The sequence below is a fragment of the Chroicocephalus ridibundus genome, chromosome 6 (genome assembly GCF_963924245.1).
Source record: "Chroicocephalus ridibundus chromosome 6, bChrRid1.1, whole genome shotgun sequence".
Classification (NCBI taxonomy): domain Eukaryota; kingdom Metazoa; phylum Chordata; class Aves; order Charadriiformes; family Laridae; genus Chroicocephalus; species Chroicocephalus ridibundus.
In genome coordinates this window covers 12,623,453-12,641,334 of record NC_086289.1, presented here as the reverse complement: position 1 = coordinate 12,641,334, position 17,882 = coordinate 12,623,453, and the positions used below count along the sequence as shown (strand labels likewise).

General features: G+C 40.0%; 1 protein-coding gene across 4 annotated transcripts in view; it reads right to left on the bottom strand.

Moving 5' to 3' along the window:
* SORCS1 (sortilin related VPS10 domain containing receptor 1) overlaps positions 1-17,882 on the bottom strand; it is a 304,249-nt gene that overhangs the window by 111,069 nt on the left and 175,298 nt on the right. For all 4 annotated transcript variants that reach the window (XM_063338729.1, XM_063338732.1, XM_063338730.1 and 1 more), the window contains exon 4: positions 10,199-10,357. In XM_063338729.1, coding sequence (XP_063194799.1) covers positions 10,199-10,357 — 159 coding nt within the window. The remainder of the gene's footprint in view (positions 1-10,198; positions 10,358-17,882) is intronic.

Genomic DNA, 17,882 nt, shown 5'->3' with positions numbered 1-17,882 from the left:
ACAATTTTATATAGGTATATAAAACAGTCCTTTATGATCTTACATACTGTTATGCCCTTGGTACTACATTATAGATCAAAAATTATCATAGTGGGAGAGGAATTTTCACAGTGGCACAACAGACATATCAACCAGTGAGAAAGAACGAACTGGGAGTTGGATGCACACAGGCTCCCAACGTGCATCCACTGCAGCTTACTTCGGTGTCAAAGTACATTAAATTCAAAGAAATTACTGCACAGGGCATTTCTTCAGAGCAGTCAAAGGCTGGGAGGTATACTGCTATTCCCAGAATCACACTGTGCTTCATTTAGAAGAGCCATGGACCAAGCTTTTTTTTTTTCCCAACACTGAATTTAATACAACAGAATGTTTTGCATAAACAAAATCTGAAATTGTGCATGGTACTTCCTTCCTAGAATGGAGCATAAGACTCATGATCTAGGATACAAAAATGGGCTACAGGGCTGACACTCATTTACTCCCCTGATCTCTGATCTAATTCTAAGTTCCAGTGTTAAGATGCTTAAATATCCTTGAAGCAACAAAGTTCAAGGGACACTGCTTAGACTTTGAACATTTTAAATTGCCGCAATGCATTAATCATACCATGCAGAAGCTGTCAATGAGGTTAATCCAATAATTGGTGTTTATGGAATGCTGATGGGAAACACATCAGAGTGATAAAGCTTTCAGATACCTGCTTCACAGCCCATCCAAACACCAGTGAGGTCTGCAGCTTTGTGGCTGCTTTTGCTGATGAAACACACACTACTGTCATGTAGACTTGTTCGGTATGGTTGTAACACAGCAATTTCTTTTATGCATGTTCATCAGATCAAAGCATCTTGGAGATAACCCTCAGCTTTCTTCCTACCCATCCCTTAACAACTCCTCACATATTCTCAGATATGAGCAACATCAGCTGGTGTTCCGGTATTGTGGCAGTTTTCAAGCAACCGCATTAGCATGATGTCTCCAGTGCATTCGACTCATATGTTAAAAAAGTGGCAGGAAACATCATTTTTACAGGAAGATATTTAAAGGATTCTGCTTGGCATATATATTTTAAAGCCAGAAGCCGCCACCGGTATCATCAGTCTGTTCTCCTCCTTACACGTGCTGCAGAATCTTTACCACTAAACTCAAACAGTAGAGAGAATTATTCAGGCCAAGAACTGATGGCTGAACTAGATTGTCTCATTTGAAAAATCCAATCTCAATTCCAAAGGATGATGAATTTACTGCTCCACTTAGTGTGTTGTCCTCAAGGTTAATTCCCTTCTCTGTTAAAAAATACTATGTCTGTAACAGTTAATAGGGTATCCTGAGTTTGTTTCCTGTTGTGTGGTAAATTTACTTGGCAGGTTCATAACTGTTTAGATAACTACATTAAATAAACGCATTTTTGTTTAAAAAGTGTATTGTATTAGAATAAGAATAGAACAGAAAAGGCTTATTACAGCAGAATTTAGGGCAAAATGTCATAATTTTCATGCACATATGCATAGCGTTAAATTTAAAAATAAATAATTGTTGTTTATCACTTGCATTATATTAAAACCTATGGCTCCAAGCGAATTTAGTGTTGACAGGCATTTTGTATAATAAGAAACTGGAGACACGTTGGAGAATACAGTCAAATCAAACAACAGAGAAGAGAAAGGTGGGTCATCTACAGAAAAACAGAGAGAGTTGCTCAACGCCACAGAGATCAGTGGCAGACTTAGTGATACAAAGCAAATTTCTTTATTCCTAATCCACTGAACTGTCCAACTCCGATGGAAAGGAAAAAAGTAATTTTTTCATGGAAGTAGGAAAACTGGAGTTATGTAGAGCGCAGAAAATCTTGCGGAGAAACAAGAGATCAACCCATAGCTATAAGTATGCATCCAAGGATCCCAAAACAGCAAAAGAACAAGCTCTCCAGGGGGATGGAGGGCTGATGTTTATACAGATGGATAAGCAAGGATGTATTGATTTGCCTAAAGATGAGTGAGTGAGTGGTAAAGCGTGCAGTGATTACTGCTCGAGAGTCTTTCCTTCTGTTTCACTGATCACACTCCTGGCGCAGAAATGTAGCTTCCTCTCTGGATTGCCAGGCTGCCACTGGGCTCTCCTAGTTTATTTTTTCTTTTTTATTATTTACTGGAGGAGGAAAGAATGTTAGAAATTCCTCCCACTTTTAATTCCATTCTTTATTTTAAATTGTTACCCCAGCATATTGTGCTTAGTGAGGTACGTGAAAGACTGATGGGTACACTAGGAAAGCTTATTTTATGACAGAGTTTGTACACTGGCTTCCGGCCAATTAAAAAAAAAAAAAAAGATAAAATCTGACAACATTCTTCTTCTTTGTGAGACAATGCTGAGGAATTGACTTTGTGAGAAGAAAGGAGGAGAAATCCTAATAAAACAACAGCCAGATGAATGGTTTTGATGTCCCTTCATTGTTCATTTTCAGTATGCTGTTTGCCACCAAATGCTAATCAGTTTGCCTAGAGATAACAAGGCATATTTGCAAAGAGTTGCGTGCAAGACGTGTCATCAGGATGCCTGGGAGGTGTCTATCTTTAAGGTCTTTACACAAATGGCGTGCACAGTCCTAGCTACAAACATGGTTGGTTTTGTGCATGACTGGTATCTTCCTTCGAAACATAACCACATGGAAAGCCTTAAAAATAGGGGCTAGCATTCACAAGGCCTTTGTGTGGAAGGCCCTTTCTATCCCTGGCACAAGTGCTGGTAACCCAGAAAGGCTATCTAAGCTCGAGCAGGAAGGGCCACGTTTCAAGGCCTGGGACAAACACCTTTTAACGTGCAAATTCCTTACTATTTTTCATGTTCATCTATGTGCATCAAAGAGAATCAAGTCTGCTGAAAAACTGGCTTGGTTGATTAGTGGTGCCTTAAATATTAACACAAATATTGTAGAGCATTGCAGGAGTAATGCCACAGGGAAAGGGGGAGTTATTCACGTAGGCTAACGTTAGCTTTATGCAAAATAGCTCCCTGGTTTTGTCTGTAGTATGTCAAAAGAAATAGGCTTTTCCAGAAGATGATTCAAAGTGGCTAATGCTTACCACTACAGAAAAGCTTTTTTTCCTCTCCATTAATTTTAGATGGGATTAACCTCCCTCAGCTAACATTAGCCCAAGTGAATAGTCCTCTAAGTGTTGTCAGCAGTGCAGGAAAAAAAAAAACACCCCAAAATGATGTTGCTTGATGTTAACAGCAATTTTTTAAAAAAAAACCTATGGTGCATTTTCTGATAAAATAAATCCGGATTTTACTCCTCGTTCTCTGGTCTATGTAGGCAGTGACTGTTACCACTGGAACTGAGAGGGTGTAACTAGAAACAGAATAATTTATGTTAAAAGGAACCTCTGGAGGTCCCTGGTCTGACCATTTTCCAAGCATGGTCACCCTCAAAGTTAGATCCTAATGCAGGGAAATGAAAGGTTTTAGAATTATGAAATGCATCAAAAATAGTTCATTACATCTTGAAGAGCGATACCGGCTACGTCTACGGCAGATACTATTCTGTCAGACACAAGCATTAGATCAAATACAAGGATAGATGGGGCTGAAAGTACCATTAAGAGTTGGCCTGTTCTCTCACACAGACATCCTGTGGCCATATGCATCCTTATCTCTATTTTAAGTGGTTCCTCTGTCATCCCTGATACATGAACACCCTTCTCTTCCACTTGAATGCATGAGGAGTGGACCTCCTTTACTACAGGAAACTGGAGAAGATGACATGGTTTGATGACAGAAGATACGTTGTCCCACAAACAACAGAATCCTGATTTGCTAAACTTCAGCACTTCAGCTATAGAGCCAAGTATCAGTCCCTCTCATTGATCTACAATGTGACACACATTGTAAATAAGGGCAGACAGATGGAATCAGATATTTGGGAAAGGCCAAAATGAAAAAAAAAAAAACAAAAAAGAAAAAAGGTAACGCAAACCTCTTTATTTACTACTGCTGTGTTGTCAGAGTTCCTTTATTCTGGGATGCCTTGCTTTTCAAGAGTTCATTTAAAATGAAAGAGGAGAAGCAAGAACAACAACTCCATTTTAAACCAGCTTTTTCAGTGCTTGAGTGCCTTCGCGCATTTATTCCTGAGCAATTACGAACCTGCATTTCGCCCGTCTGACTTGTGTTTCCCAATTTCACCTGTATTTCGTCTCCCCAAATAGCTCTGTTATTCATGGCTGATTATTAACCGTTCCTCTGTGTGTCTGACCCATCTGAATAGCAGAAGATGTCTCCACATGAAGTAGAGGCTCTTACATCCCACCCTCTGATTACACAGCAAACCACTTTTGAAGATTACATAGTAATACATAAGCAATACTCCCCTAAAATACAGACCTTCATCCTACCAGCCAGCTGATTAAACCCATGAGAGCTCACACGTACAAGACCTCCAACAAGCTTTTGCCTCACAAGCAATGCTTTACTGTGTCTGAAGTTTCCTCCTGATTTTTACCTCCTCTTATACAGAAAATGGAGAAGCAGGCAGTAGTTCTGCAATCACATGGTAAGAATCAGCCATGTAACAACTATACTTTCAGCCAGAACAATGAATGCAATCATGAAGCAATTAGTGCAGGCGGCAGATGGTTTGCTGCTCTTTTTTTCCTCAAGACTGGCAGGAAAAAGTCACGACAGAATAAGGGACTGGTCTGTCAGCAGTGGTAATTCAAGTCTGCAGCCCATGGCAGAGACGCAGGGGAGAGACATGTGAACAAAAGCAACCGAGTCACTGAAGCTTAATGAGTTATTGCTTGTCAGCTGAACCCCAGCAATTAACCACCTTCACCCACACACAACACCCAAGAAAATGGGACATAAAATGACTTCAGCGAACACAGATTTCCCTTAGCATTGACTAAATCCCTATTCAACCAAACAAAAAATAAAAGATCTGTAGTGCTTATCATAGCGATAGAGTCAGTGGGCTGTGAAAAGACTGAGGGATGATGCAATGCCTCCCATTGCCTGTTCATTACAACTGAGCAATGCGAGGCGTGCACTAACTGTTGGCTTTGCCCTGGTCAGTCCTGAGTTGGATGCACAACTTCTGGGAACCAAGACAGTCCAGACCCAAAGTGATCTCTGGCCCTCCAGCTCATGCTCTATTCACCACCTGATTCTCCTGGTCCCACCTGCTGCAATGCCAAGATGCAAATGGATGGCAACAATGACATGGCTTGCTAGAAGGATGTAAATGTTTTCTAGTTGATTGTCACCTCCGCCCGACTGTCAAAATTAAATGACTGTGACAATCGTAACTGGTCAAAATCCAACTTACTCCTTACGACCCCCACCCACAAAGCCTTCACAGTCTCTTCAGTCAGTGGCATCGAAGTCAGTGATACCAAAATGTAAATTCCTTACCATGCCGATACGTTTCCCTTGCTTCCTTGGGTGACTCAGTCAGTATGCACACAGTGCCTGGAATCCAAGGAGTAACGCGTTCTCTTCCCTTAAATATGGCCATGCATGCAATAGCAAACGGCATTGTCATTTCTTCCAAACTACCCCGCAGGTCCCATTGCAATTATCTAAATACCTGCAGGACCTCTTAATTACTCTGAGAAAATTCTGCCCTTGGATATACAAGCATGAAACCAATGGGAGTCATTTACATGTAGCCACAAGCTGAACTTGACTCTTAGTTTGAGTTACATTTAATTTTTGGTCCAAGCTGAGTTGGTTTTTCCTGTTGGTTACCCTCCATGTTTTTTTGCTAAAGCTTGTTGAAGTCAGAAAACATGTCCATTAAGCTTTGAAGTAGAAACCAGGCCTGTGACTCATACCAATATGGAGTACTTTTAAAGTTCTATTTTAGAGTTAGTTGGTACTGATCTACAGACTTTGTGCTACATGATTTTTTTTCTTGCAACTGCCATATTGAATTACCAAGGTATCCAATTTGCTAGTCAATGGCATAACACAAAGAGATTTTACCGTACAGCCTGCATCCTCTCATTCAAAACATCCCCCACACACAACTCCAATTCCAACCCTATAAATTCAGGTTAACGCACAAAAGGGCCCTTCATTCTTATATCTGGATTGTTGTTTTACCATTCTGTGGAAGAAAAGTGGGAGTTTCCTGTGAAGCAGTGACAATATATTTGCTAGTAGCCATCTACCATATGATAGACTCTAATTAAAAATTATTTCCAAAGCAGGCTGCCTACTACAACAACTGAAATTAATTTTCTACTGTATCTTAATTTTATTTGACAAATTTACCACTGCAAGTTTCATTGATCCTCATGTGATAAATTTCCTGTTACCAGCACACAGTAACTTTCATTCCAAAGGGTCCTAAAAGACAGCAGAGACCAGATTCTGTCCAGTTTCATATCAGTCCAGAGAATTCAATAGCGGCAAGGGATAAGAAACATTTTGACCTTGTCTAATTACATACTGAAGAGTCAGAAATCATTTAATCTGCACCTTTCTCTGGAATAAATTATAAATATAGTATACTCTATAAAATGCTGTGAGAGAGATGAGTGAATATGTAATTGACTTTACAGGAAGAATTAGGCAGGCACGATGCATTTCCCACAGTTGGGAAGGATATTAAGCTACTGGCCTGGAAGGATACTGGTTTTGAGGTTAAAGCACAGGACTAAACTTCTATCCCAAAAATTCCCATAAAATCATTTTGTGACTTATTTAGCTTCCTTACGCCTTTATTTTTGCAGGCTCACAGTAATAGTTACAACAAACCTAATTTAGGCTAAAGGAAAATTAATTGTTTAATGTTTGTAAAATGAATTCAAATACACAGATGGAAAACATCATAGAATTCAAATTTTTACGTTGATATTCACATTAATGTGTAAAAGGAACAATTACTTTAATTATTGATTAGATTCAGATTCTCACAGATTCATAGAATCATAGAATGGTTCGGGTTGGAAGGGACCTTAAAGATCATTTAGTTCCAACCCCCCTGCCATGGGCAGGGACACCTCCCAGTAGACCAGGTTGCTCAAAGGCCCATCCAGCCTGGTCTTGAACACTTCCAGGGATGGGGCATCCACAACTTCTCTGGGCAACCCATTCCAGTGCCTCACCGCCCTCACACTACTAAAAAATTTCTTCCTGATATCTAATCTAAATCTACCCTCTTTCAGTTTAAAACTGTTACCCCTCATCCTATCACTGCACTCCCTGGTAGTGTACACTCCCCATCCTTCCTGTAGGCCCCTTTAGGTACTGGAAGGCCGCTATAAGGTCTCCCCGGAGCCTTCTCTTCTCCAAGCTGAACAACCCCAACTCTCTCAGCCTGTCCTCATGGGAGAGATGATCAGCCCTCTGATCATTTTCGTGGCCCTCCTCTGGACCTGCTCCAACAGGTCCATATCCTTCTTATGTTGTGGAGGTCCCAGAGCAGGATGCAGTACTCCAGATGGGGTCTCACAAGAGCAGAGCAGAGGGTGAGAATCACCTCTCTCAACCTGCTGGCCATGCTTCTTTTGATGCAGCCCAGGATATGGTTGGCTTTCTGGGCTGCAAGTGCACATTGCCAGCTCATGTTGAGCTTCTCATCCACCAACATACCCAAGTCCTTCTCCTCAGGGCTGCTCTCAATCCATTTCCCTTTCAGCCTGGATTTGTGATTGGGATTGCCTGGACCCATGTGCAGGACCTTGTGCTTGACCTTGTTGAATTTCATGAGGTTTGCATGGGCCCACCTCTCAAAACTGCCCAGGTCCCTCTGGATGGCATCCCTTCTCTCCAGTGTGTCGACTGCACCACACAGCTTGGTGTCATCAGCAAACTTGCTGAGGGTGCACTCAATCCCACTGTCCATGTTGCCAACAAAGATATGAAACATCACAGGTCCCAGTACCAAACCCTGAGGAACGCCACTCATCACTGGTCTCCACTTGGACATCGAGCCGTTGACCATAAGTCTTTGAGCGTGACCATCCAGCCAATTCCTTATCCACCGAGTGGTCCATCCATCAAATTCATGTCTCTCCAGAGACAAAGATGTCATGCAGGACAGAGTCAAATGCTTTGCATAAGTCCAGGTAGATGATGTCAGTTGCTCTTCCCTTAACCACCAATGCCATCATAGAAGGCCACCAAATTTGTCAGGCATGATTTGCCCTTAGTGAAGCCATGTTAGCTGTCACCATTCACTCCTTATTTTTCATGCGCCTTGCATAGTTTCTAGGAGGATGTGCTCCATGATCCTGTTGGCCACAGAGATGAGACTGACCAGCCTGTAGTTACCTGGGTCTTCGTTTTTTCCCTTTTTAAAAATGGCGGTTATGTTTCCCCTTTTCCAGTCAGTGGGAACTTCACCAGACTGCCACGACTTCTCAAATAGGATGGATAGTGGCTTGGCAACTTCATCTGCCAGTTCCCTCAGGACTCACAGATGAATCTCATCAGGTCCCACGGACTTGTGGACCTTCTGTTTCTTTAGATGGTCTTGAACCTGGTCTTTTCATACAATGGGCTGTTTCTCATTCTCCCAGTCCCTGCCTTTGCCTTCTGCGACTTGGGTGGTGTGGCTAGAGCTCTTGCCGGTAAAGACCAAGGCAAAAAAGTCATTAAGCACCTCAGCCTTCTCCATATCCCAGGTAACCAGGTCTCCCGCTTCCTTCTGGAGAGGGCTCACATTTTCCCTAGTCTTCCTTTTATCATTGACATACCTATAGAAGCTTTTTCTATTGCCCTTGATGTTCCTGGCCAGATCTAATTCTATCAAAGCTTTAGCTTGTCTAACCTGCTCAGAGAATTTCTTTGTATTCCTCCCAGACTACCTGTCCTTGCTTCCACCCTCCGTAGGCTTCCTTTTTGAATTTGAGTTTCTCCAGGAGCTCCTTGTTCATCCATGCAGGTCTCCTTATGTTTTTGCCCACCTTCCTCTTTGTTGGGATGCATTGTTCCTGATCTTGGAGAAGGTGATCCTTCAATATTAACCATCTTTCTTGGGCCCCTCTTCCCTCCAGGGCTTTATCCCACAGTACTCTACCAAGCAGATCCCTGAAGAGGCCAAATTCTGCTCTCCTGAGGTCCAGGGTAGCAAGCTTACTGTGTGCCCTCCTTGCCACCCTAAGGATCTTGAACTCATTATCAATATGTAAAACAAAAAACAGACCATTAAATTTCTTTGTATAAAGGCTAATATATTAGATGCCAAGATATTTTGCTCTTTTACCCATGTTGAGAACTCAATGAATTGTTTTGGTCTGTTTTCAAGTTTTATTCAAAAACATCAAAATACCAGGATGTGAAATCTACCATTTCTCAGAGCAGTTTGCTCCCATGGCTAGTTACTTCACAGTTCAGTTTATCTGCCATTGACCCTTAGCCATCAATTCTTGTTAGCAGTTTTTTTGCTAGCTCAAAATGCTTACTCACGTTTCGCTTTTCCCCATCAGGATATTTATGCACAACAACATAGTCTCCGTTCAATCTGCTTTTTGGTAAACTAAACAGATTGACCTCTACCAGTCCTTCACTGGAAGCCAACTGGCTTGCAAGTATTGATGTGCTTGATTTTCAAAAAGGTCTAACAATGAGATCTCTTACAATCAAGTTCTGTTCTGTTGTCTCAAGTTGGGCAGCAAAAAATCAAGGCAAATCTCACAGTATATTTATTCGGCTGACGGATTACCCGTACTGAAGGAACTGGACTTCAAAGGAAATTGATTCACCACTACTTTTCTCTTAGAAAATCAAAGGCTACTTGAAAGTATGCCAACCAGATAGGAACAAGGAGTGTCTCATACTGTTCTTGGATCTGCTGCTAGGATGGAGCAAGAGAATTGTTAAACAAGAGGACAAAAAGCCTCAATAGAGGTTGTTATTCCTATCGTGAAGGATCCTAGCTGTCTTCACTGCCCATTGCATGCCACATGATATTGCTAAAAAGACTGATGAATAAATGCAGACTCCCAGGTCATTCATAAAGCGCTATGTCCCAAGAACACAGCAGATGCCCGTGTCCTTTACTTTGCCCTTTACATTAAGTCTTACTCAGGTTTTTTTTGCTTGGAAATAACAGTTTGGTATTTCCAAAGACTGTCCTGGTATCACCCCAAAGACTGTCCCGAATGCTCTGCAGCAGTTATGTAGAGAGATGGAGAAATCCTAGCTTGTTCCTAAGCAAACAAAGTGAAATGCCGTCAACAATTCTTACCTTCTGATCTTGGCTGTATGCTAAGATCCAATCTTCCTGCTTGGGATGGAAGAGCAGACTATGGATGTAGAAGTTCAGACGGTATTTTTGATAGGTGGCCCCTTCATCAGAACTGATTAATAAGCTGCTCTCAACTTCTGGATCAGTCAGTAGCATAATCTATGTGGAAGAGAAAGGTGAAAATACAGTGAAGAGTCAGATGCAAAAATAAGTAAGCAGCTAGGAAATTCAGATAAGCTTATTAAATATGTCTATTTCAAAATGTTTCAATGTAATATTAAAACTAAGCACAGCCAATCTTTCAGTAAGGAAAACAGTATATTTCAGCTAGGTATATAAACATTACATATGAATGTCTTTACCGCTAGTTAAAACAGACCTAAATGAAACTACGCTTAGGTTACCAGAAAAATCAAACCTGACATCTGTAACACTGGAGAGCAAACTTACTAAGTTACCAAATCACCACAGTGGGCTGCTAGGGTCTTAATGAATGATCTGCTGGAATGGCAGACAAAAAGTTAGGTGTTAAGAAAAAAGAGAGACACACAGAGAATGATCTCTAATGGTGAGCTTTGTTGGTCTCTGGCAGAATTTTCAGAGAAGACGACAGTTTCATTGCCTGAAATGTTATAGCCAGGCTGCCTGCAAGAGCAAACTTGCTTTGGCAGGAGGACACACTTGATAATGTGGCTGGGTTCTTTCCTTCTCCAGTTTTTATGGTGTTGAGAATTATAGATGCGGTAGCGTATCAAAAATAATCTTCGCGTGGCAAAGTTGCATTCTAGCTTCGTCCAAGAATGTTAGCTCAGGAGTGACAGAAGATACACGGCTTGCAGTTGTAGTATCTACTTCTCCCCGTTAACTGTAGCATTAATTGGTCTGCATTGCTGATGAATCAGAGAGAATAATGAGGCACTCCTCTCATGTGTCTCTGCATGAGAGAGTATGTAGGTTTGAGCAGTAGAAAGAGATCATTCCAGTATTTCAGCAAGCAACAAAGTAATACCACTAAGAAATGGGAATGAGGCACCATGAATGACAAACATGAAAAGTTCTGAAGAATATTTGTCTGGGAAAGTATTAAAGCACTGAATCATTAGTGTTTGGGGGGTTTTTTTGGTTTTTTTTTTTTTTTTTTTTTTTTTTTTTTTTAAAATAAAGGTGCTGCTGTTGCTTTGCAAATGGCAAACACTGATCTGTTCTTAGACAAGCCTGAAATGAAAGGACCCACACCTGGCTTTTCTCAGAGCAAATTCCTATCTGGTTCTGAGCACTACAAAAAAAACACACTCCATTTCCTTCTCTTTCTTTCATTTAGGCAGGCAGAGTTAGATATATCTTAACTCACTACCTATGAATTACAGGGCACCATAAGCCTTGATAGACACCAGGTGATAATGAATTATTTGTATGTGAAGGTGTAAATACACATATAAACTTCATAGAAAATGCCCTTCATTATTGGGTAACTGCCAGAGGTTTTTTTATGTATCTCTAGAAAACCCCTTGGTAGCATAACAATTTGGCCTGGGACTTGGAAGGTTGGGGTTCTTAAAAATCCCTGAATTTTAATATCCCAGGTGATCTTAGACCAGTTACGTTATCACACTGTATCTCGAACATAAAATTGGGTAATGTTTCTATTGCAGTGTAAAGTTACAGTCTCCTACTGTATCTCTGATTTACTTTTGAAATTTTGTGATGAAAACAAGCATTATTAGAATTAAACTTTATTATTTTAATTTAACACTTTCAAATACATCAATCATGCCACTGATGTGATTTCTAAACTGAAGATTGCATGATAGAAGCTACATAGAAAGCATTAATAATCAAAATGTCAATATATAGATCATCTATTGTCACTAAGTAGCCTATCCAGCTTCTGAAGCCAAAAATTAATTTGTGATGTTTATCAGTCAGTTCTTTTTTCTTACCAGTCTTATTTCTGGGACAATGTTCCTATGGTTAACATTTATCAATTCAGTACTATGATTCAGGCATTACAATTTTCCTATTTTTATGACTTCCTTCTTGAGTGGATTTTATTTATGTTGGTATTTGAAAATATCACAGCACAGCATTAATTTGGACTATAGCAACTAGAGCAGAAATAAGCACAAATCAATGGGCTTGATCCAAGCTCCCTGAAGTTAATAAGAGCCTCGTCATTGACTTTGGATTGCGCCTTTAAGGCAAGTTGTTAATCAAGATCTACTCTAGTCTCACATATTTCCTTCTACCTACACAAGGAACTCATCTGACCTCCTCACTGTCATACCCAAGCACATCACCACCCTAACCCATTTTCCGTCAGGCCACTCCTCTGAAGTGTGAAAGTGCTCTTATCTCCGTTTCTTAGAAAGGGAATTGAGGGACAAACTGTTGAGTCTCTGAAGCACCTAATTCCTCATTCAATCAATAAAAGTTAAGTGCCTAAACAGACTTGCCAGCACTGCTGACTTTGGCTTTAATCTGCTAACTACCACCCTGCGCTATTACTACTGTGTTTTTAGGTATCTACAGCCTACAGAAGCTTTAGCTGTTGCATTGCGATAACCAGCCGTTCTGCACATATGAAGTGTTTCAGGACACATCAGTTTTGCTACATATGCCAATAGCAATAGTGTTTTAGATGTGGCAGAGCTGTGCAGAACCGCTGAAGATTTGTACAAGGGCATACAGAGATAGGGGAGGGAGCTGGCAAATGACTCTCCAGCCACTAGTCAGACTGTTAACTATGAGACCAACTTTCAGTGCTGGGACGGCATTGGCTGCTCCACTGTGGTACCCTGGGCATTGCTCATCTTTTTGCACAGATGCCATAAACGAAAACAGGCTCGAGTTGCCTAAGCAGTTACTACTCACATCACAGTCAGCACTGTTTCTTACAAAAGAAGGAAAGCAAATCTAATTACAACATAACTGCATGTAAATAATCTGCGTTACACGCCCAAAAGATAGCATTTATTGGATAAGAAGCAGAAATTGATATCTGTATGAAGAAATCTGTCAAAACAAGAGAAAAATGCTGTGTGTATCTACATGAACGTTTCTGATCAGACCAGGAGCGTGCTTCTGAAATGAAACCCCCAAATTTTGGAGTGAAATCTCTATAGCAAATCCTTACATACTAAGTTCTGGCCCATACCACAGTGATCTTGGGCCACAGGAACTGAATTCCCTTTCAAGGAAACAAAACCAGAATATACATTTCAGGAGTGCATCTGATGTGCCCCAACCACCACTGGACATTTAGCTGAGTATCAGATTAGCACTAAAGTCAGACGTTCTGCCTACAAAATGCTGATATTGCAGATGGATGTCATCTCAACATCAACCATTTCATTCTACAAGCCACTTCCACCGAGGTGCATTACATGCTAATGTAGTTGCAGCCACATTATCTTAGTTTTATTGTCTAAGTTGCCTGCAACATAAATGAGAAAGGAGGGAAAGTACCATTAATTTTAATGTTTTTGTTGTTGCAGCATATGAAATACAGAGAAAATAGATTTTAGAATTTTCTTCAAAATAAATGAAGCCAATTTTGCTTTGAAGTAGTCTTACACATTGGGTTGATGCAGTTGCTTATAGAGAAAATAAAAGTGGACACAGACATGTTGAACAGGAAAAGCATGGAAAATAAAACCAGTAACAATAACAAAGTAAATCTAAATTTAGAAGTCAAACTTTAATTTTTAAGATAGCAGATTAGAAAGAACCTGTTTTTATAATGTCTGACTTCACAGTAGAAAGCATGCTGGATTTCCTTAAATGTGAGCTTCTCAAAGGAGCAATTTTCTTGCTGTTTCTACAGGGCTTAATATGACATATCACTGCTTTCCCAGCTAACACTGGTTTCTGGACAAGCATATTCTGGACATCATTGAGGAATCAACATGGCTTTCGCACATGAAAATCACACCTTAAATCTATCCACATTCGTAGACCCTGTAGGGAAAGACAACCCAGCTGATGAAGTCTAATAGGATTTGTGAGGGGCTCCCTTGCCAAAGGATATGAACTTGTCACGGGATAAAAAACCTCTTCATAGATTAATTTATGGTTAGAAGATCAGCATCAAAGGCTAGGGAAAAAAAAATCTTTCAGTTTCCACAATGGAGAGAAGTGTTCAGTTGGAATTTCCTTGATGCTTTGTGCTGTTTAATTTATTCATTAGTGATCTGGAAAGAAGGAAGGAAAGATAGGCGACAAAGTTTGCTGATGGCAGTAAGGTATTCAGAATGATGAAAACAAAAGCCAGCTATGAAGGTCTTAGAAAGGATTTCACAATACCAAGTACTTGAACAATAAAATGACAGGTGAAATTCAGTGATGATGTATGAAAAAAAATACAGTTGGAGAAAAGCAATCCCAGCGTAACAGACAGAGCAATAGGCTGTAAGTAGATACTTCCTTCAGGAAAGGAGTCTGGGGGTTTCGGTGAAGAGATCTGTGAAAGTAGAAGCTCAGCCCTCAGATCCTATCAAAAAACCTCCATTACAGCTGTAGGAATTATTAGGAAAGAATTAAGCTGCATAACAAATACTGCTATTAGGCCACTGTAAAGTATTCCCAAATCTGTAACACTGGGTGCTATTCTCATCCTCCATCTTAAAAAAATGAAAAGGCGATAGTAGAAAACAGAATACCTGTAAGCGTGATTGAAGAAAACCATGAAACATTTTTCATAGCAGCAAATAAATGAACTATTCAACTTCCAAAAGAGATAAATGAGAGGTAATTTGACCAAAGTCTACAAAACTATGAATGGCCTGGAAATGCTTAGAGAACAATTATTCACTCTGTCATAATACAAAATTTATGGCCGTCAAATGAGATTATCAAGAGTGAGATACAAAACAGAGGTGAGGCCGTGATTTTTCTACCTGGTTAAACCATGGAACTCCTTGCTATATTTTGTTGTAGATGTCAAAATTTATATGAATAGGAAAAACAAACATATAATGTTCCTGAAGAAAAAATGAAAACCTATCAACTCAAAAATACCACTGTTGGCTCAGGAATCTGAACCACAGATTGCTGAATTCTGGGAAAATATCTAGGAAAATATCATTATATACTTGCCCTCATCTGACACTTCCTTCTCAACTGAGTGGGACTGGTTAAGATTCAGTCTGATTTAGCATGCCTGTTCTTACACACATCACTGGAGAGTGAACGAAAATGATAAACAATAACCTTATCAGCTCAGGTGGGCTGATGCAGCAACTTCTGATGTGAAGAACTGGGCCCATCATTTTTGTCTTGACAGTTTTTAAACTACTTCTGATTCCACCATCACAAAATAAAGCTATTAACACAGGAGTAAAGAGAGGCATACATATCTGCCTCTCACTTCCAGCAAAAGCCCATAGCAAAGGGATACCAACCTTAGAGTGCCTCTGGTCTGGTTTATTGTTGTCCTACGTTAAACAAAAATGAAGAGTGAGGATAAGCCAAGACTCTACTTCTCCCAGCAAAAAGTAATTGCTCCCTGTTCAGATCAGTGCTCAGCAATGATCAGAATCTGCTTACTCACACCAGGCACAGCAAGCACATGCTGCACTTCCTGATGCTTCAGACAGATTGGGGTTTTTCTCTGTAGAAAAAGTCAATAAAATCGACACAGGCTTTTGCAACCAAATGTAAGACACCCATTAATCATCCACCCCCTGAAAAGGGAGAAACTTGATTTGCTTTTCCTAGAAGTGACAAATGAACACAAAACATAATTATAGATCTTAAACAGTCCACACTTTTATCACCCTTTTTTTGGTGCTAACTCTGCTGATGACAGATTGCCCTTGACAATTATGTGGATTTTTGCTGTTCTTACAAAGAAGTCCAGGAACATTTCGCAAGAGGATTCTGATTTTGCCTCTACAGATGGAACTGTGATCCTTATACAGCTGCCCTGAATGCCAGATTCAGTGGCTTAATCAAAACAAGTCCAGAACTGCTCTCAGTCCTCTATCTTAGCCCCTCACATCTCCACTTGGACCAACTTTTCTCTAACATTTTGTAGGAAAGAGCATAGTATCAGTGAAATACAAGAGTATGAAAAAAATCCAAGTATATTTCATAGATTCACCTATTCTTTCATTCACTTCTGATTTGTCAACAGATCTGAATCATATCACCTGACCTGATCAGATACAGGGATGAAATGCAAATCAGGTCAAAGCTACTGAAAGAACCTTCACCCTCTCACCTATTACATGCTTCATGCATAGACCCAACACTGGTGATCCGCATGGAACAAGAAACATTTCTCACAGGGAAACAGAAGAGTGACGTACAGCAGAAGAGGAAATCAGCAAGGAAGAACAGAAATGTCCCACTCTTAACATTCCCTACTTGAATTCTCTAAACATTTGCACCTTCTTTCCCCCAGCTTCTTTGCATGTCAGTTACATAATTTTAGAGGGTTGTGGGGTTTGGTTTTTTTTTTTACATGGTAATTGATTGCAAGCATCAGTGCCACGGAATCCCAGCATAATGAAATGTAATTTCTACCACTTTGCATATCGCTTCTGAATTTGGATCACCATCTACAAGGAATGAAGATGGTGTAAAGACAGAACCTGATTCTCCAGATTCAGCAATTCACACATGCATTTCAAAGCAATGTGCCCTCTTTTAACTAATCTAACTAGCTCATTGTTTAGGCTTTTTCAAGACCTAGAATAAGAAATAAAATTAAACAAGCCAAAGAAAGGAACTGCTTTGGCCATGACATTCTGAAATAAACGCAACACTGTATCGCAAATTAGACTAAGTCCTTTTACAGGATTGAGTTGCTGGAAGCAGTAAGTGGTTGCAAAAGCAAATAAATTAGGGAGAAAATTACCAAAAGAAATAACTCGAGCATTCATTTGCATATTAACAGAGAAAGAGGAGACTGAAGCCCTTGTGAAGTTTAACAAGCTTTACTCATAGGTTAACATTGACTGCTGTAGAACTGCGCTCATGAGTATTGCCACCAAAATTTGGCCCAAGTCTCTGCTTTAAAGAAATTTGCTAACAATATTAACACCTAAATGAAAACATGAAATTAGCTAGAGCTGCCAACTAAAAGACAAGGTTAGTTGCTGAGCAATTTTCATTAAGACGCCATTAAAATAATACACCAATAATTCGATCAAGACACGGTGAAGTGTTTTATTGCCAGAAGTTCTCGTTAACTCAAAAAGTGCAGTAATTTTCTAGGAAAAGAAAAGACTTCAGTGACAGAATTACAATTTCATCACTGAAGAAAAAAAATAATGCCTTTGAATGATAACCTGGTTTGGAACAGTCTCAGAAATAAGTAGAAATGACCACTTTAATACAAGGAAAAGGTCTGTGGACAAGTTATGTGGGCAAGTTATTTTGCAAGTATAACTCAGTGACTTAAGAGTAAAAAGATTCTCATTCATACAAAGACACATAACCCAAACTCATTAAATCAGTCCGCACTTTGTTGATATGGAGGATAACATACTCCAAGTCTCCCCCAAATAAAACTATACCCATGACTACGAGATAGTGTAATTCACATTCAAACTCAGTTCAGATCTGGACAGGGGAAACTCTAGCATCATTTCCCCCAAGAATCCACAGGAGGTCCGTAACTGGTAAGATACCACCATCTTCCTCGAATCTTGGCTGTTCAAAGCTAGAGAAATGATGTGGT